Source organism: Centroberyx affinis, unplaced genomic scaffold (assembly GCF_046629955.1).
Source record: "Centroberyx affinis isolate AG114_WGS23_722 - 3 ecotype Tasmania unplaced genomic scaffold, CSIRO-AGI_Caff_v1 ptg000805l_1, whole genome shotgun sequence".
Classification (NCBI taxonomy): domain Eukaryota; kingdom Metazoa; phylum Chordata; class Actinopteri; order Beryciformes; family Berycidae; genus Centroberyx; species Centroberyx affinis.
Genome location: NW_027279408.1, coordinates 37,033 through 58,179, shown reverse-complemented (window position 1 = coordinate 58,179; position 21,147 = coordinate 37,033). Strand labels below are relative to the sequence as shown.

Below are 21,147 nucleotides of genomic sequence, written 5' to 3'. Positions count from 1 at the left end.
TTAGCCAACACAGGTTACATGAGCTGGGTAGCAGAGTGCTGCTAGCTAACTAGCATACTAGACTACCCAAAGAGCTTATTAATCATGAGTGATGTTATTACCTAATTTCATTACAGAAGTTGCAATCATTAAAAGTCAAATTACCTGGTCCGGGAATGCCATTTTTAGGGTGGAAACTGTTTACTGGTGAGCTGACGGCACACAAGCATCACTGGCACTTCTTTGATAATATACAGTAGTACTTCCATGGTCCGGACATCATTTCAAATACTCTTCACCACCAGAGCGGGAGACAAAGGGGTGAAATCCCGGATTTCAGCTTTAAGGTGTAGAGCCACAGGGTTGTAGACACACACTCGATGTTCAGTTACTGTGCCATCGGTGCACAGGCGGCCCGTAGCTCTAGAGAGCCTTGCACCACTGTGATTAGGTTTCCACCTGGTTGGTCATTATTGACCAGGTAGTGGAGGTTTTGCCACCTTCAACAGAACATGGAGATATAGAAATTGAGTGGGATACCTCTTTGAAGTTTTCTTTGTATGTGCAGCAATTTTCTTCCATTCAAGCTTTCATCATTTGAATGACTGGATTTGTTGACCCAAGGAGACTCACTTCATCACCCAGCAGGTGTCGTCTGAGGTTAACTTGACAGTCAATTATCGTTCAATGCTACCACAAAAGCGAGGGCAAAGAGTGCAGAATGTTGCCTTGAGGTCTTTATGCAGACATTAAAGCCTTCATACAAGAAAGATGCTTAACGTTTGACCTCACTGAACCCTGGCTCTTCAAAATAATGTACTTTTGAACATAAGTTGTAAGGGCAGTTGTATAAAGTCATTTAATTTTGTTGATATCAGAAGTGGGCAAGTAGCTAAAAGTTGCCACTTGCTCTTATCCAATGAACACACCTTTCTGGTATAAATTTTCACATCTACATTGATTCCAATTTCCATTGTTGCTCTTTGAGATGCTGCTTAAATTAACAGACTAAAGACTAAATAACAGGCTAAAGAATTTTGTTCTACAACTTGTAATGAACGGTGCAATATTTTGCTTGGTAGCAGTGATGTAGTTCTCAAGACCTTTCTTGGTTTCATCACAAGTCCCCTTTTTTGTCTTTTTTTATGTATTCCCTCTCCTGCCAATGATTGCCTGAATATCTCAAAAACCTGACCAGATAGGAATTGGTTGAAGATTTTCTTTCATAGAAGTAGGTTGGCAAGGGGTGGATTGGGAGGATGAGTAGGAGAGATCAGGGGGTTGGGAAAGGGGAGGGCAGTTTTATATTTTGTATATTATATGATGATCTTGTATTATGTATACCAGAACCTTTTGAAAATTCAATAAAGAGATGTTTAAAAAGAAGTAGGTTGGCAACTTTTGATGGCATGAGCCATGCGCAAACCATCAGATACAGCATGCTAGCAAGTTACCTATACAAACATTTACTGTATCAGATATCCTGTATTACACAAAATAAATTAATGTTTTGTATTAGGCTACTTTTACTGAATTAGGCTGTGTCAAGGAAAGGAAATAATAATGCCTGCCTGAGAAAAGATTTGTTCTAATCTTGGTTTCAGTCTATGTAGTCTTTATTCCAGATCATGACTTAGTCTACGACAGGTTTTTGTCTTATTCCCATGACCCGTGTTGTATGTCACGCTCTCTCTGTCTTTTACTATACATTCCATAACCAAAAAGTCACAAAAAGCATAAATTACATTGATTCATTAGTCTCGCTTTCAGCCTCATTCACATGTTCATGTACCCACAGTTGATAATTTCACGTTTTCTTTTTCTCTTCTCCTCTGTTTCTCTGACTCCCCTCTTCTGTCTTCTTGCTATTGTCTGTGCTTCTTGCCCATGGCCTTGATATCCACCTCTTCGTTTGTCCTTTCCATTGTCCTGTTCTCTATACGCGTGCATACAAGGTGATGATGCTCTAAAACAGTTCTGAATCATCATTCCCAAAGTATGAACTTGCAAGGACGTTAATGAGTTTGCACATAACTTTGACAAACTGACCAAGAATTCCTTCATTGTCCTCTCACCTGTGTACTTTTAACACTTTTAGTACACATCAAGGGTGTCATTGAAGGGCAATAAAAAGGTCCCATTCCAGAAGACTGTTTTTATCCAAATCAATTTATTTTCAGCCAGTATTCAATGAATAGTTAAATGTTGAGGTTTTTTTTTTATGCAATTGACCCAGCCAATCACACTCTTTTCTATCTCCAAGCCTGCCCCCATATTGAAACTAGCAGTTATTTTGTCTTGTGTCATTGTGTCCCTCCAATAAAAGGTTCAGGTGCACTTCCTTAACCGAGGAGACTGTACAATCTTCTTTTGCATGCCTAAATTCCCCTCATCAAGGTCGGCTTTTCTTAGCAAATTCATCGCTGAATGACCAATTTTTTTATTTTTTTTTTGTTTCAGTTTTCTGATATATGTTCTTGTTACAGAGTTCACTGGTTTTATTTAGGGATTCTTTGTCATCTGTGTAATTGAAGGAATTGAAGGATTTAATATTTCGTTAATGTGTTATTAGTATTATTAGTTCTATCAGTGGATTTTCTTTTTTGCAGAGTAAAATCTAACTGTTCCCCTCTTCCTTTCCAGGATCCTCCTGTTCTTCCTGTCGCTCTGTTCAGTGAGATGTTTGTTCACTTCGTCACTCAGTGGTGAGTCTGTTGCCATTACATTGCAGTACATTATACACGTTGTTTCAAAGAGACAGACACCAAATTGATTTCAAATAAAAAAATCACCTTTGATGGATTTTGAGTGTAGGTTTTATCTTTCTTCATCGTTTACTTTCTAGAGCATTTGTTTGCAGTTCTAGCATTACTAACTTAACATGGTTAGCACATCTAACCATCTGAGCCCCGCGGAGCCAGAGCAAACAATTAGAAAGGCCACACACTACATTTGACATAGATGAATCAAATTATTCTAGATGAATTAAGGGTATTATGGTACACAATGGGATGGATTAAAGTCTGGATTTATTTGCTTGTGAGTGTGCGTGCATGTGTGTGTGTGTGTGTGTGTGTTAATGGACTGTGGTTGTAATGGTTTTAGCTGTGATGTTCAGCGCTACTCAGAGTGAATAAAAAGCTATTATGTTTTTTTAACCAGGAGTGGCTGATTTATCTACTGCAACAGAACAAAGACAATGTTTACCCTGCCTTTGGCCCTGATTAGTTAGCCTCTTGTAACCTATACAGTTACACAAACATCTGCATATACACACCCAAAACACATGCAAGTGGGGTGTGTGTGTGTGAATGCAGCGAGTGCTCACTAGCTGACTATGCCAGCTGTTGTTTACCCCACATCCCTGCCTTATTTACTCAAGCAGGGCACCTCTCTCTCAGGACAGAGTGAGGTACGGTGCCCTGCCCAGCCTGTCGCAGGGCCGGCACTGGCATCTCCCAGGCTATTCTTAGAGGGTCATGCCCCACTCGCTGTGATACATCACCCAGTAACATGACTAACTCCAGACGGGCCCCAGCACTAATCCCTCAAAGTCCCCTATGTAGGTCGTTTTGACAGATAGTGCACATATACGCTCCATGGAGGAGACGCACGCATGCGCACACACACCTAGACACACACAGACGCATAAATCCACCTGGTGATCTCTGTAGGCAACTGATGCATTTTTAGCGACGAAGAAATTAGAGATATTAATTAAATGATGCTGTGTGAAGTTGTTGCACTGTGTGTAGTTGGCTGTTCTAAACGGTGATATTGCTGGAGAAAATGTTCTGTTCTCCATCAAGGCTTCTCTTCTCTGATATTTTTTGGCATGAAAGGAGTTGTTGTAAGCCTCATCTTGAATACTTCATTGTAAATGAAAATTATGCCATTGAAATGGTAGTTATTACAAAGGCATCTCTTGTGCATTTAAAAACACTGAATAGTGGCTGGATAAAGACTGCTTGTATCTCTTTTTTTCAGTATGAGGCGGCACCCCAAAGAGAGGCCTGCCCCTAATAACCTCATGGTAAGTTAAACCAAGCCTTCCCTTAAAAAGTTCCAAGGACCACAAAATAAGAATTTTGAATAACTGTGTACAGAGGGTGATCATATTCATGCATTCCAATAAAAATTCCAATTAAAGATAATTTTACTATTTCCGTAGCCCTTGGAATATGCGATTGTATTTTTTCAAAATGATTGAGGTTTTTTCGGGTCATGGACCCTCAAAGTCGGCATTGCAATGTGGAAACAACAGTAATGAACTTGTTGCTACCAATGAAAGATGTCAGAGAAAGGTCAGACGGAAACCTTGAGGTAGGATTGAGACCTACTTCAGCTCTCTAATTCATTCAATTCACTGCATTGGTGCCAATCTGAATGAATCTGAATGTATAAGAGTCAAAGTATTCTGGTTCAAAAGTTTAAAAGACTAATGAAAATTTAAGCAAGGGACAAAGGAAATCATTATTTTGTGTCTGTCTGTCTGTCTGTCTCTGTCTGTCTGTGTGCATGGGTAGGAACATGTGTGCCCAACACCATGTAGACTTGTGATTTTCACATCTTAAGTGCATTTTATACTTTAATGAAAATAGCGTCTCTGCACGTAATCTGAAGCTATTTGCGTACCTGCCCAAGAATCCCAACTGTGTGTCGAGTCTACGCGGAGTCGCGCACTCTGATTGGCTGATTATGGGCGCTCATGACGGCATCACGTCTGCTTCCCGTTCTTCTCTTCTTCTGTGTGTCGTTTTGGTGCGATATGATTTTTTTTTAAACACTGCCACCCTAAGTGCGGGATTTCAACGACATACTACGCACACATCAACGCAGAAGTAGAAAAATTTAAATGCATTGCTTACTTTCTTGCTTTACATTATGTTTCCATTATGTTCGACTACAAAATGTGCTTTAATCTACAGAACATAGTTCGTCCTTAAAGAAAACACCTGTAGTTTGGCTCCACCTATACAACCTAGTGTCTACAAAGCCTTGTCTACAAAGTAAAGAGACATGAACATTATTCATGAAACTCACTTGCAGTGTTAGTATTACATTACGGGCATCATGGTGTTTTCTTATTCATAAATACGAATTACTGGGTCAGTTTAACCATTTGCTTTTTTTGCGGCACCACCAATCCCTTTTAGTAATTTGCATGTTCCCTATGAGCAATTCCAAAAAGCAGGTGTGGCACTTGTCATCCCTTAGCATAAAGATAAGATATTTTTATGTTGATTTAACAATTTTCCCTATTTTATGACTTGCGTGCTATTATTACTGCCCCTTCAGGCGACATTAGCTAGCCTCTGACAGGATGCAGCTGAGAGGTTGATTTGTCTCCTCCCTGAAATATTGAAGTTTGTTATTGGATGGGAAATAGTTAATAGTTAGTTAGTTAGTTAATAGTACCAAGCTGCAATGTACTTTCTGAGTTAGAACTTTATATCTTCTTAAATATTTAAACCCAAATAATTTTTTTACCCACAAGCATTAAGTAACATTCCAAGATTAAGATAATACTGTATCTAGATAATTCAATTTTATTTAAAAAAAACTCAGAACCTTATAATTCCAAGGTCATGATTTTTTGAGTTTTATAAAGAACAGAAGTGAAAATAAAGAATGCATTCAAGGAGGACTCTGTGTCCTATGTCCATTTCACAGATATATTAAAGAGAAAATCCACCCTAAAACAGTGATTGTTGATGTACATTGCAGTCCACCAAGTTTCAGCTCTCCCCTTCACCACATGCCTTCTTCCCAGTGTGGACTTGATGGTTTTCTCTGATCTGGTGTTAGCACACAAGGCCACAGCAATTTGCACAAGCTGCCTTTTAAGAGTTGCAACACGCTCTGGTTTCTGTATCAGGACCAAGGACAGCGACAGTTAGGTCCACAGAGAGAGGAGGGGTGTGGGTGTCTGTGTGTGTGTTGTGGGGAGGGAGGGATGGAGGGTGTAAATGCAGAGCTGCTAACAGATTGTATGTTCTCAGTCTCACACCAGAAAGGAGGAGTGAAGGGAAAAGTTAGCTGGACAGTTAAAGGGAATTCATGCCTCCCTCAAAAAAAAAAAAAAGTAGTTCACTTGAGGGAAAAGAACATCCACTATTTCTTTTTGGGCCATTCAGTATTTTGGGTTTTTTGATGGTTTGCTGCTAAAAAAAAAAGTTGTGACTTGTTCACCCTTCTTTGAACACAACTCCAATTGTTTTTGACGAGTTACAACTTGACACCAACCATTCGTACCTATTCAAGACTAGTCTATGCAACTGTTGCAGTGGAACAGAAATTCTATTTAGTGTAATACAGGATTCTATTCTACACCCATTTCCCAGCGAATGGACAAAAGTCTGAATGCCCAGTCCACACATTTTGTAGACTGCTCACGTACTATTCATGCCCTGAAGGAGAAAAAGTATGAATAGTTAAAGAGAGCAAATCAGGTTTTTTGTTTTTTTTTATCTTCATTTTGACAATCACCTTTGCCAGGAAGCATCAATGTAGCCATGATCTTGCTTTCCTTTTATCAATATATTTATCCCCCTCTCTTTTCACCCACATACTACTTTTCTGTCTTTCCTCTCTACTGTTTTTGATGGAAACGACCAGGGTCATCTGAGCTCGCATGGTGCCATTTTTCAGCTTTGTTCCTGATCATCGCTCATCGCTGATCTCTTTTGTTTCTTTTTCCTCATCTTACTTCACTTTTCTTCTCTTTCTCAAACTCTCAACCTCTCTCTTACTCTTTCTACCTCTTTCTCTTCTCTCTCCATCCGTCCTATCATTCCTCCACTTGTGTTTTTGGTTTCGCTCTTCCTGCAGGACCTTTCATTTTCATCTTTGCCCATGACGAGCTGAGATATAAGGTCATGGACGCCTGGCTTTGTGGCACCAGCCTACTGATTGTCTTTCTGTCTCCTCCTCCTCCTCGTTCCCTCATCCCTCCCTACCTCTTCCTCTCTCTCCACCTCCCCATTCCCCCAGCCTCCTGCGTACATATTAAAAGTCTGTACCTATTCTATCTCTATGTTAATGCACCTAGCCACAGCTGGAAATCCCTCCCCCCTTTTTTTTCCTCTCCCTCTGCTTCGCCGAAAGTGCCACCAATGCTAATAGTTTTTATCTTTGCAACTCATTCCTCCTGGAAAGTAATGCTGGAAACTACACACTCAAGTAGACGCTGAGCAAATTATGTTATTTTACGACCGTACCACCCTCACCCTCTAGCTCACTGGTTAGCTCATCAGGTTTCAGCGTGTGGTTTCTCTAATCATTGGTATGGCTTTTATTGACGTCATTATTGTCACTGGGGTTTGATCCTATTAGACGTTCTTTTAGGGCTGCTGGGATACCCGATGCCCGTTTGATTGCATGTGTGCTCTTGATACGTTCCGTCTTAAGCTTAACACAATGTGTTACACGTACTTGTACTGAATGTTTTGCTCATACTATTAATATTTTAACCTATTTAATTCAACTTTATTGTCATTCCACCTTACAAACGTGCACAGTGAAGCGAAAACCTTTTTCTTGGGGTCAGGGTATTTTTTTTTTATTTTCCAGACATGAATAAAAGGAGAGCAGCATGGACAATAAAAACAAAAACAGTGGAAGCATGGACAGAACAGTGCATGCATGGATAGTGCAAGACAAAACAATGCTAAAAAACGAAACAGTACAATGCATTGTTAACAAAAGTAGTATAGAATTGTCTGGAGCATAAAATTAAAGCATAAAGGCTCAAACATATCACACTTCAAACAGGAGACCCTGGCACTGGCATTTGCACTGTGCCACCACAATGGGTGACATATTTTATTGTCACATAAGTTCTATAACCTGGTATATAGCCTCTTTAGTCTCCTTAATTTTATAAATTTATAGTTTACAGTCATACATGTTTGTATGTATGTTTTTAGATTTTGTTAATTTGTTTTTCCTCATCCATATCCTGGCTTCTCGTCAAGTCAGGTATGTGAGGTTTCTTAGACTAGTCTGATGTCAATCACAGGTGTCAAGAAATAATGGAAGGACAATTCCAGTGGCCTGAACACCTGCTGAGAAGCCTAGGTTAACATTATAAACACATCAGGATTCTCCATCCATCAGTTTTAGACTAGCTTGATAAAACTTTACAAGCTAGTGGACTTGACAAGCTGCCAATGGGTGCTAATTAACAAAATCCAAAAATGCCTTCTAATATATGACTGCAAATAGGAATTTATCAAAAAAAATATGCATAATAACATGGACATACCTATCTAGACAATAATAAAGTCAAGAATTCTGTCTTTGCAGTCCAGGATGTAGGTATAAAGGGACCAGTGCAGAGAATTTACGTGTTGCAGTTTTAACTGTAGTAATGTAATATGTGAATTAGTCTGAAGAAATATAATGAAAATTCCTCCTTGCCCCCTGTCCTTTCCACTGCATTCCGCTCTACAATGAGCATGCTCTGAAGACACCCTTTCTCCTGCCATTAAATACCACAGTCAAATAGTTTTTCGTAAATCACACAGGTGGACTAATTTGATTCATTTCCCTCCAGTTTTACACTCTGCAACTGACACATCTCAAATATATTTTAAGTGCAAAAAGTCTGCGCCCCAGTTCCATCTATATTTTAAGCGGTAAAATGTTTGTGTATTATCAGTGTGTATTATAAATACGTATCAATGTACAGGCCACTAATTTACTGTTGTTACAGCTCATAAACCTGACATTTTATTTCTAATCACATTAAGGACACAGTAAATGTCTGCAGTAAATAAAGCTAAGGAAACTAGGATATTAGGATATTTTAGTAACTTTATTTATTAGGAGTTGCTGACGTTTACTTGTAAAGAAACTTAAATGAGAGTGGATAGTTTGCGTCAGAAGGCAGTTCAATAATTCAATCATTTCGAAGTGCTTACTGGTTTGTTATTCTGAAACCATGCTGTATGGAGACATAAAGAATTGATTTAGTGTCATAATATTGAAGGTTATTCATATATATTACCAGTCAGTATTGGTATATTTGTCTATAAGGAAACAATTTATGATAGTGAAGTTATGGTATATTTATAGTGAAATTAGCTGTTTATTAAAGTCAATTTATATGACTGCTGGGCCTACTTTTGATAAACCTGAAAGCATTCCTGTCAACTCTTCGGAAGTTCATTCCTGAAAAAGCCACAGACCAGACACACTGGCTGATCGTCATAGCTGGGGGGCATAATCATACAGAAACTTCATCGTACTCATGTAAAAACTTAATTATATCATTATATAAAATTTGATGTATAACTTTGGGAATCCGTCATGTTGTTTCTTGTCACAGCTGCTCATTCGGTCCTCATAAGCACTGAATCCTCAGATATAGCCTGCAGTCAGTCCTGAACATCAAATACATCAGTTTGACTGTTGGACTCGCTCCTCAACACAGAATGGAATAAAATTACTAAATGTGAAATAGGCCTACTTACCTGTAAATATCTGAATAATCTACTATATTTTTGACACCAACTAATAGATCCTTTATGTCTCCTTACAGTTTCAGAATAACAAATCAATAAGGACTTAGATTATTGAGTAATTGATTATTATAACTGCCCTCTGATGCTGAATGATGAACACATCCACTCCTTATTGTCTCAATTAAGTTTTTTTACATGTAAACAAAACAGTAATTCCTAGTAAACTAAAGTTATTTACTATAATATCTGTTTCCTTACCTTTATTTATTGCATATTACTGTGCCCGTATTGTGAGGTTAGTGATAAATTTCAGGTTAATGAGCCGTAATGACGGTAAATTAGTGGCGTGTAAATTGATACCTTCCCAAAAACCCTTAACGCCCATGGAAACATTCAGTTGATCTGAGCCCAGATGGTTTACACTATGACTCATATCTGTCAATCACTTTGTTGTCCACTAATCAATAAGAACAAAGATCTGAGCTCTACACTGTACATTTCACATACATCAATAATACATCTTTCCTCTTCGCTTCCCATTCCTACAAGTCCCCACTCCCTTTGTAAAGAATGACATGATGATCCATCACATAGGAAAGTGACAGTGTGTTTTTCTCTCCCCGTACTACTAATGCATCTTTTATTGTGGACACCCTATCCTGTCATCATAAGCTAATGACGTTGGTCAGTTCAGGAGACTTTCCATTGGCCCGTTCCCAGGACGTTAGCTGCAGGTATTTGGTGATGACCTATCCTGTCTGAGGTTTCTTGCTTTTGATTCGATATAGGCTGTTGTTTTCCTTCTCCTTCTCCTTGACAACAAGGCCAGGTCTGTCTGCAATTAATTGTCTGCACACATCAGTTTATTCCAAAGGCTTTAGGGCAATAAAGAGAGAAAATATTGCCTTTGTGGCCCGTTGCACCATGCCTAATTTTAGTTGATATGTAGGATCAAATACCATTGGTATACCATTATTTGGTATGTGTGTGCATGCACGTGCACTTTTGTGGGTGTATGTGGGTGTATGGGAGAGAGAGGAAGAGAGGGAGTGATGATCCCACACCCTTCCATTCTTTGATTGTGATTTGATGGACATTTCAACCTCCCCTCCCCCCTCCCCTCTTCGTCCCCTATTCCCTATCCAACGGCCTTCACACAGCCTTTTAGCACCTTTGTTAATGCAGGCCCCCCTTCTGCCTTTCTATTCATATGCACACATACACACACATGCGCTCCCTAGCCCCTTTCCAACCCCAGAGGCACCAGATGAGCCCCTCAGTCTCTCACAAAGGAGCCGCTCCTGTCTCTGACTGTCCCCAAATCTAGCTGCGACCTACACACATGCACAAACACACACACACACACACACACTCACACACACTCACACACAATGCACAGATGGAAACTGGATAACACAGGGCAGTGTTGTACATTCCAACCACACACACCACCTATCCATAACCGCTGTCAACAGAGGATCTTAGATATCAACAAGCCAGTCAACACTATCAGCCGAACACCTCCTCCTGTACAGTTCAGCAGCATCAACCAAATAATCACACTCTATTGGTCCATGTACAATCTCAACATTCTGACTAGTAGAAAAGTCCTAACTGATTTATAGTACATCTGTTACAATCCAAGCCAACATAATAACCCATGACCCTCACCAGCTACACTGTTCCTTAATTTAATACTTTAATGTACTAATTCCATTCACTTGCGATAAGACAGTATTGTGCTTAACAGTACACTTGGGTAAAAGCTTTATCCCACTCACCATCACCATCATAGTTTTCCAGAAACATATATACACGATGTGAGATTTTTCCAGCTTAGTTATATGGGTTTTTGTTTATTGTGTGATGCCTTGTGTGGGTGATGTCTTATACGATTTTTATTTGTTATGCATGTCAGGCTGTAGAAAGTATTTTACTCTCTGAGGATAGTGAAGAGCTACCTTTCTATTTATATTGCTACTTGTGCAAAAAGGATTCTCAGATGCATGCTTATTTATCATTGCACCTCTTTCTTGGCTCTCTTCTGACTTTCCTCACATCTTCTCTGTCTCCTCCTCCCCAAACTTTTTCTGTCAGCACCTTCACTTTGAATTTTTTTTGTTTTTTTGTTTTTTTTTTGTGTTTTTTTTTCACTTTTCACCCCTGGGTCTTTGTTGACATGAAGCCCTTTCAAACATGCAGTCTTCTCTGTTACTGTGGCAGAACTTTTACATGTATTTGTCATTTGTAAATGATAGCTGGAGTCCAAATTACAAAAAAATCAAAAGTGTTTTTTAGTGTTAGACCATGTACCATTTCTTAAGCATTGAAAGTGTTGTATTATTGTTAAAAATGTCTTCAGATTGGACCGGTGCAAAAATACGATTTCCTCAGTGTTATGGTATAAGAAGAAATTTGCTGGCAACTGTCAGAAATGGTTAGGCAGCAATCAGACCTAAAACGGATGTAGAAATACAAGAGCTATCTTCTGTTCTCTTCTTCACTGACTTAATTTGGTGCCAAATCATGCATGTGTGTTCTGCTCATTGTGAGAAGTTTGTTGTCCACTGCTGTGTCAAGTGACACATGTTATCAAGGACTCACTCGCTATCACACTAAGAAAATTCAAAAGTGACTTGAATTTCAGTTCATCCTGCACTACCACTGTCTCCTTTGTTCCATAAAAAATCTCAAGACATCTGTTGCACTTTTGTATACCTGATAGAGCCATTAGGCCTTGATGGTGCTCTTGCATGCCTTTTTTTTAATTTATTTATTTTTTTAAACTTTTCCATTTTGGTGGCTAACATTTAGTGTTCTGTGCTCTTTGATTGGTGGGATATCTGGAGGAAGCCCTGCCTCACTACGGGTGATTATCAAATCCAAGAATACGAAGTCGCTACTTGTGACCTTGTGGAGAATGTTCTCCCCAAGTCATCTTGGAGAGAACGATCTTCTCATGAAAGTGAGCACAGAGACGCTTCCGAACAGTGTGAGATGGGCTGTGTGCTTGATGTCGCTCGCACAATCAATTAAGACACACAGCTGTTCATTTTCCCATCTGTTTAGAATGGCTCTGTACTAAAGACTATAGCGCTGCTCAGATGTGATGCGTCGTTCATGCAGTGAATCTTGGAGTTTCCCATTTGTTCTTGGCGGTTAAGTCACCATTAATGCATCCTTGGCTGGCAAGTAAACTTCCGGGATTTTTATCCCCCATCCCTGCGTTCTTTTGCTTTGGAATGGTGGTTTCGGCGGTTATATATTGTGTAAAATACATCATGGAGGACACAAGAACTCACATTGAGAAAGAGCCTATGTCTTTCTGTGGCAAACAGTTTCGAAAGTATGCTTGGATCAGCAAGTTTAGAGGGGAAACAAGATTGTAACATTCATAAGTGGAGATTTCCCCCATTCCCTACGCACTAAGATTGGCCAAAGTGCAGACGTACACACACACATACAGTATATGCATACACACACCAACCAATGCCAGCCAGTTTCCAGAGGGAGCTAGTGATTAGCATGCAAATCTGTAAAGACCTAGTTATTCTACCTACCTCTTCACCCCTCTCTCTCTCTCTCTCTCTCTCTCTCTCTCTCTCTCTCTCTCTCTCTCTCTCTCTCTCTCTCTCTCTCTCTCATTCTCTCACTCTCTCTCTCGTTCTCTCTCTCACACACACTGACACACACATCATGTTCCTTCCAACACTATTCTAATGAGGTGATGACCAGTCTCTTGTTATAATTGCCTCCAACTCCTTTTAATTTCTTCTGAGCTTATTAATCATACATAGAGTTATTTAAAATCGCATAAATTAATCTTCGATTAAAAAGACCCATCAAAGGCTCCAAACAATTAAAGAGTTAGGTAGAATTTCCCCTGGGTTTAGGCCATTTCTATTTGAGCAGAGCATTCAGGTGATTATCCCGTTTTGATGTGGCCAGACGGTGATTAATGTAGCCATACTTTTAAATGAGTCCCTCCCCCATCTCACCTCTATCCACGCACTGCTACAGCAGTAAGCCAGAACACCTTTAATGACCTAACTAAGGAGTATTTATTCAGTGTAACTCTTTCCTTACACTTTTCATGCTTAATTTAGGTTGCAGGTAATTTAATTATTTGAGGATTATGTTGTTCATGGTGTGTGTGTTTATGTGTGTGTGTGTGAGTGTGTGTCAGAGAGAGAGAGATATATATATTGGTATTGTACTCAATGTCAGGTTGTGTGTGTGTGCCTGTTTGTGTATCTGAACCAGAACAACACTTGAGGCAGCTTGTGTCTATGATCAACGGGGAGTCTGCAGATAACTATGTCCATATGTTAATCTTGTGTTTCTACAGTGTCTTGGCGTGTGTGTGTGTGTGTGTGTGTGTGTGTGTAGTATGACAAGCCAAAGCCATGCACCCTCATCCGGGTCAAATTCCATCAGACATGGCTGGTGTGTCAGGGTTAGTTTCTGGAGCAGAGGTGGAGAGCTGGATATTAAAGACATCACTCTGGACTTCCCTCTTTATTTGTGTCTCTCCCTCCCTCGCTCCCTCTGTACTGAGGCAAGGGGGAATGATTGATGAGATGGGTATTCAGCGCATAGGGGCACCCAGGAGCGTCCACTCCACCCCTCTCATACTGACACAGACGTACACTGATATGAGAGTAATTAACCTCAGACTGTGTTAACCCCAGCTGCCCATTAGAAGGACAACAGGATTGATGGGGCTCCCCCCAGTCCTTCACAATCTCTACAGTCTGGGCAGGATTAGAGCACACTGAAATGTATTACCATTTTCTTTTGCAATATAAACTACACCGGGCTAATCATGCAGTGCTTGAATGCTCACAGTTAAGAGTAATACCTTGCCACATTCGAGGTGTGGATGGATGGTTGACCCCGAAGGGCAAAGGAAGGATAGAAGTTAGGCAGCATTCAAACACTCTGATTTTGGTGATCTTAAGTGAGAATCACAGTGCTACAGTAACACTATGTACACCTTTTGTGTGATTTTGTGTCTCCCCTACCTGCTGCATTGCAGTGTAAGTTATACACAGCCTTCACTTTAACATATTTGCCTGTCTAGCTACAAACAGACAAGGAGAACCCAAGGAGGAAAAAGTGGACATTAACTGCCAGTCTGTCCTAGTTTGTTACTCATCTTACAGTACATTGTCTGTACCAGTTTGGGCATTGCCAAGGGATTTGTCACGTTCTGCTTTGTCACTTTCTGCGTCAGATCTTAAGGAGTCGAACTAATAATGCCACCTTCATAGATGGACTTTGTCCCTCTTGAAGTTTTAGATATTGACAACATGGGCTTATTTGTAAGCAAATAATTTGTAGGGCTGCCAAGCCATAGTTGGAAAATGTGTTTGGGAATTGTAATAGTATACAGCAAAATGGTTCTCTGTGGTGTTGTGAGCATGTGTTGCAAAATGATGTGCTGATCTATCGATGCACCTAGACACCTACCTGCTTGCACTTACCTGTAAGCCTTTGTTCCAGTCTTGAACTGTATAATGTATTAGCAAATTACTAATAGAGCAAAAGTCTTTGTCCACAACGTCTTCTTTTGTGAGTCAACTTCTTAGTTAGGACTCCCATTAACAATGTGCTACTGTGGTAGTTTCTCTTTGTGAAGAACAGATATCATCGAAATCAGTGCTGACAAGTCCATTTACACAGGCTAGCCACAGCGTTGTTTATCTAATTGTACCTCTAGACACGACAAATGGAATTCATGGGTCAGCCTCAGTTGACGTGTCTCATTTACAACCTCTTCCACTCTGATCTCTGACCTCTGGGACCTGGCTCAAGTCTAGAATCTGGTCCCCCAGATGAGGCTCTTGTCATTGAGATATCACATGTGACATCTCTGTTTCAATCCACAGCCTTAGTGTTGCTCTGCCTGGAATTGTAACAAGTGAGCACTGCCAATATTTGGTAAACCTGATGAGCTTCCAATCAGCACAGACTAGACAAGTCTTTGTGTATTGTCTACAGTTTATTTATTGGCACCATTGATAAAAATCAGTCAAATGTTGCAACATAAATAGCACAAGGAATTGACCGTATTATTTGCTCAAAATTTGGAGAAAATTATATTATTTAATTAAAAAGATTGTTTAGTAAACTAGGTTATTTTGTGTCAAACAATCATTATTGCTGGTACCTTTTGTTGCAAAGCTTATTTTACCTCCTGTTTAGTTTCAGTAGATTGGCACTTATACTCAGTGTAACAGCTTCATATATGACCCATGTAGGTCATGAAACATTTGTTTGAAATGGTTTGACAAGCTGTTACAGAAACTTCTTGCATTTGAACACAAATCTGTGGTGCTTTCACATTTGAGAGCATAGATGCTACTGACCCAGGGTGTGGGTTGAGCTGAGTTCCTCATGGTTTTATGATTATTTCATTACTGTCATGATCTAGAATAGTTAAATAAGTGGGATTAAACAACACATTTTCAAAGACTTTCAAAGGCTGCCAACAGTGAGCCCGCCCCACTGTTCACTTTGTCAGCCACAATCCATGTGGCAGTGTGCCTCTCCTCAGTCTATGATCAGGCCTTATAGAGTGGGGCAGACCCACTGTTGGCAGGCTGGGAGGAGATGGCCGCCTTCCAGTCAAAACTCAGGGAATTAATGTCCCTTGTAACCTGATCCCCAATAAAATGATCCCCAATAAGATTATTCTGATCCTGATGTGTCTCTGGAACTTCAATCTGAATTACGAAAAATTCACCTTGATTTTCCCATTTCAAATTAACCTCTTTTCATATCTATGTATATTTCTACAAAACCAAAGGAATTGATTCATATCAAGATGGCACTCACCTTCAACTTTCGCATGTTTTCTCAATTCAAATGACATAACACTTATATTATATTGTATGTCTCTCTTTCTTTCCTCAGGATCATTCCTTCATCATGCAGTATAATGATGGCAATGCAGAGGTGGTGTCAATGTGGGTTTGTCGCTGTCTGGAGGAGAGGAGAGCACAGCAGGCCCAGGGACGCATGTGACCCCCCGTTTCAGCTTTTCACCCCGACCCTCGAACACTCTCCGAGGGCTTTGGGGTTAAGTATGTCCATACGCACCGTACCATTGACTTGATGTGGATGGACAAACATCACCAGACATTAATTTAGATAGTTAATGGCCTGTGAGAAATTCTTCCCTTCCAAGCGCTCTTAAGCACAGTGGAGATCTTGTAACCTTTGAACTGTTGTTTGTTGGGCCTTTTGTTGAAATGTTCACCTGTGCCCCCAACAGACGTGTGCATATACTTTCCAGTGTGCGTCTCCAGCCCCAAATTTACCCCCACGTTGTTTAGGAGTGCTACAGGTGTGCAGTGAGCATCCCGCTCTGATTCATGGTGACAGTCCTGATTGACAGGATCAGTTATAAATAATTTCAAAACATATAATTGCATTACACTGAAAAAGTAGTGCCATTTCCAAGATGGTTTCTCAAATAACCCTCAGGTGAAAACCTTGTATCGCCAAAATGTAAACTTTTCAGGAACTCAGAAAAACAGCCTTGTTTTTAGCTTGGCCACCATTTATTTTTGAGTTTGTGTTCTGGGCTTTGAAAGGGTTTCATGAGACAAAGAGGATGGAGAATTTTCTCAACTCCTAGAGGATCATGAAATCCTTCAGTTGAAGTGAAAATTTGAGTTTTTGACACAACAACAGCGTTGTGCTTTGCTGTTGACAGCTCTCTAGCGAATGTTAAGGTTTTTGCCTGTGTGTAACTGCCCATGTGTGTGCCTGTTTATTACCTCATCAAACAAAAGTTTTCACAGTAATTGCAAGGGATTGACATTTTTCCCGCAATTTACCAATTTTTTTCAATACTTAGACTGTAATTTTTGTCTCCCGGTATTCCCTAACCTTGTGAGTCAGGCTGTCTTGCGAGTTTATCACAACATACTGTCCGTTAGGAGGCTGGAATAAAAGGCCTGAAGAAAACTCTCTGGGTCTGATCAGCTTTGGAGACTGATGTCCAGGAGTGTTTCTGTTTCTGCCTGCAGCCGCCCAGCAGAGTCGTAAACAAACAACAACAAGGAGCACTCCAGTGTTCGTTGTGTCACTGCAGTCATAACAACTGTTACACAGTGAACTGAGGTGGAATAAGATACTGCCAAACATCTCTTGAGATTGACAAGGTTACTGTCTTTAGACAGCACATCGCAAGGAGCTGGGCTTTTCTTTCAGTTTAAAACATTTTTTACTCTATTGCACATCTTTTGTTTCCATTTGTGCAGCCGTTCCTGATGTTGAATGCTATTGAATGAACTGTTGGAGAGGGAATTTTGCTGAAGCTTTCATTCAGTACCTGCTATTATTTGTTTGAGTAACACATTTTTTTGTTTGTTTTTTGAGACCATGAAGGATGAGAGGATGCATTCACACATGACTGAATACCTTTTCTTCATTCCAAATTTTGTGTTTTGCCCACATTGTTGCCAATAAATCCTTACTTTACTAAGATCTGTCATGGATGATGTAGAAATAATAGAATTTTATTGGAAGATCAGTAGGTTTCCTGTAGAGGGCATTTCATTAATGCAGTGCACTTAACGCCAAAGCAAACCTTGACAAGCCAAATGGTGATTGATATGGATTTCATAAGATAAGGCAAAGATAGAAGGTTAAGTGACTAAAGTAAAAGGACATAAATTAGTCGCTTTGAAGGTCTTTGATATTTCCTTCAAATAGCCTTTAGTTGAATGGAAAACCTGGACTTTTTGTTATCATGGGCAGCTGATGGAATGAGTGGCTCAAGTGCAATTAAATGCAGTTACTTGGTGCAAACTGTACAAGGATCAGGGGGAAATTTAAAGAATGTAATAACGGTGCACCAGTGCAATACAAAAGGATTAATGCACCTTTTTAGGTGAGGAAAACTGCTCCTAAAATTTCAGTCACTGGCCTTGTGCTTTAAATCATAAAGTTGAAAATACACTTGGTGTGTGTAGCACAATCAAACTTGTGCACCATTACCATCTTTATGGTTTGGGAACTGTGTACCAATTACTTTGATCTAGTTTTACATGAGAGAGGCTAAAGTGTCTGTGTGTTTATGTATCTGTTTCATTTCCCAGCGTCTTGTTTTCAGAGTGGGATATTGATTTGGCATCTTTTGCTCAATAGATTTATGTAACATTTACTTTCCGGTGTAACTGACCCTACTGCTGGGCAGACGATGGAGAAAATATGGGTGGGAAATCCCAGGCTGCAATGCGAGAGGGAAAGTCATCACAGCGCCCTCTATTGGTTGTGCTCAGATCTCAGCGAGAGAAGCCTCCGAGGAGAATTTGATATATAATTTCATTACAGACAACACAAAATTGAACTTTACATGGATTTTTTCCCAATGTACTTTGTTCTGTGTGTGTTACAACAGTTATGGTAAAGTTGGTGCAGTTAATTACTGATGGTAAATTGTTGTGCTTGTTAATGGCATTGAGCGAATTGGGATTTTTCTCAGGAATGAACGCAACCAGCAGGGGCGCTATAGTTGTCACTTTCCCTCTCCTTATGAACAAATCTGTGGGTGCCATGAATTGTCTCTCTTTGAAACCTGTAAATGATGCACAACTTATTCACTTTTATTTTTATATATGTATATATATATATATATATATCCTGTTACCTTAATGTTGGGAAGCACTTGTGTACAAGATGCTTCCAACCTTCATGAAAATGAGTTCGGTATTACTTTGATAATTAGCGCAACTCAGAAATTGATGTTGTTTGGATTGATAAGATGTTCCAATAACTGAAATACATCAACATGTAACTTCCAAATTTGGTGAATATAATTTTTTTTTTTTTTTTCCATTATGCCACATATTTTGTTCATTATGCTCAGTTGGCTAATTGTCAGTTTGGATACGTGAAATTCTACTATATTGTAATTCCAACTGTGGGACTTTTGTCCATCTTACATAAAGTTTAGGCCTTAAATGTAATTACTTATGTAAATACTTTGCTCTTTGGTAAAACTATTAAATTACAGTGGAAAATCATGAGAGTACCATAATGCCCAATGGCTATTGATAAACACTTTGCAAATGTTTAAGTATTTCTGTAAGTCAAATGAAACAACAAGGAAAATGATACATTTATTGCACAACTGCTAAATTTCTGTGAACAGATGTACTGTGAACTCCAAAAGTTTTTCAGACAGACATCTTTGACTGTGATTTTAAAGATGGATATATGTAATATCAGTGGAAATATTTATTATTTTTACTTTCAGCCTGCTTACAACAGAGATCGCCTCAACTCTTGGAAGTGACTGTCACCCAGTTATTTTTGCTATTATCGCCTGTTTTTTGCCTAAACCATGAACAATGAAGTCTGTGATGGGATCCAGCAGAAATATCAGTGTTCTGATATCATTTGGCTGATAATTGCCTTTCCCATAGTTATCTGTGTTGGCACATACAACCATAATGCACAAATAAAATTAAAGGTATTTGACTATAATTACTTAAGAGTAAGTTTTGAGACTTTGTGGTTCACATTTACAATCTTGAGGTGGCTAAAACGCATACTGGTCATTTTTTAATATGTTGATATTTGGATGTCTTTTTGCATGGCATAACCCAAGCAGAAGCACCTTGATATCTTAAGTCTGGTTCCAAGCCAGTATTGACACTGCTTTGAATTTCCCAAGTAATCTTAGTTAATCCTTTAATTAACAATGCCCCTTTTCCTGGGCATTCATTTCAGCATTAGCCTGTATAAAAGTGCTGCAGGTGCACCATATCACTGTGCTAAGACTTGATGAATATTGTGCTTACATGGTGTTGTTATACCACCGTAAGCATGTTGTGTAGGAGGGAGATTTCCATCAGGGTGTGACAGTGTTATTGGACACTTACAACACTTTTCCATAGGTTAATACACTGAAGTAAGACCAAAGTAAAGTGTAATCGGCTTTTATTACTCTGATACATTTGTTGAACACAAACCATCGGCTCCTGATGCTGAGGTTCATTATCATAAAAGCACACAATGCATACATTTACCAGTCATTGGCTATTAGAGTTCATTAGAAGAGTTAGTAGAGAAGAACCAAAGTGATGAGTGCTCATCGTGAGGCTCCACAGCAGCAGGATTGATGCCTTAAACCCTTGTTTACTTGACTTGCCGTCAGCTAACCAAACACGCCGTCCATCCGTCCTTTACCACAATGATTTCACAGCAAGACGAGACCCCACAAACTAATTCTGCTGACAACTGTTAATTCCCCAGGGATTGTTTGAATGTAATACAAAGACATTGTATTTAGTTCTTATAATGATGTAAAATTAGATTTTGTTTTTTTATTCCTTGCCTATCACTTCATCTCATGAGTCTGGCTTTTTCCAGGTTTAAGGCCTTTATCAAAAGCTTTGAATGTTAACAATTTCTGGGAAAAAATTGCTTGAATGTAGGCTAATCTTAAATTGGAAATGGAAGACTATGTACAAAAAGCGCTCTGTGATTTCACAACTGCCATAATACAACGCAGAGCCCAAATATGAAAAAAAAAAATCATCATTCAACTACTTTCAGAGCTCAGTGTATGCTGATTTTGTAGTAATTACTTTTTATCGAACAATTTGAAGCCTAATGTGACTGGATGACACAAGGAGTAAATTTATGCAAAAACTCAAAACTAAAAAATGAATACTTTGTG

At 39.4% G+C, this 21,147-nt stretch overlaps 1 protein-coding gene across 1 annotated transcript in view; it reads left to right on the top strand.

Moving 5' to 3' along the window:
- The window catches only part of map2k5 (mitogen-activated protein kinase kinase 5), a 66,311-nt gene extending 46,381 nt beyond the window's left edge, over positions 1–19,930 (top strand). The window contains exons 20-22 of the mRNA XM_071520505.1: positions 2,623–2,684; positions 3,967–4,012; positions 16,365–19,930. Of these exons, the coding sequence (XP_071376606.1) occupies positions 2,623–2,684; positions 3,967–4,012; positions 16,365–16,475 (219 nt within the window). The 3' untranslated portion in view covers positions 16,476–19,930. The remainder of the gene's footprint in view (positions 1–2,622; positions 2,685–3,966; positions 4,013–16,364) is intronic.
- The last annotated feature ends 1,217 nt before the right edge of the window (positions 19,931–21,147 follow it).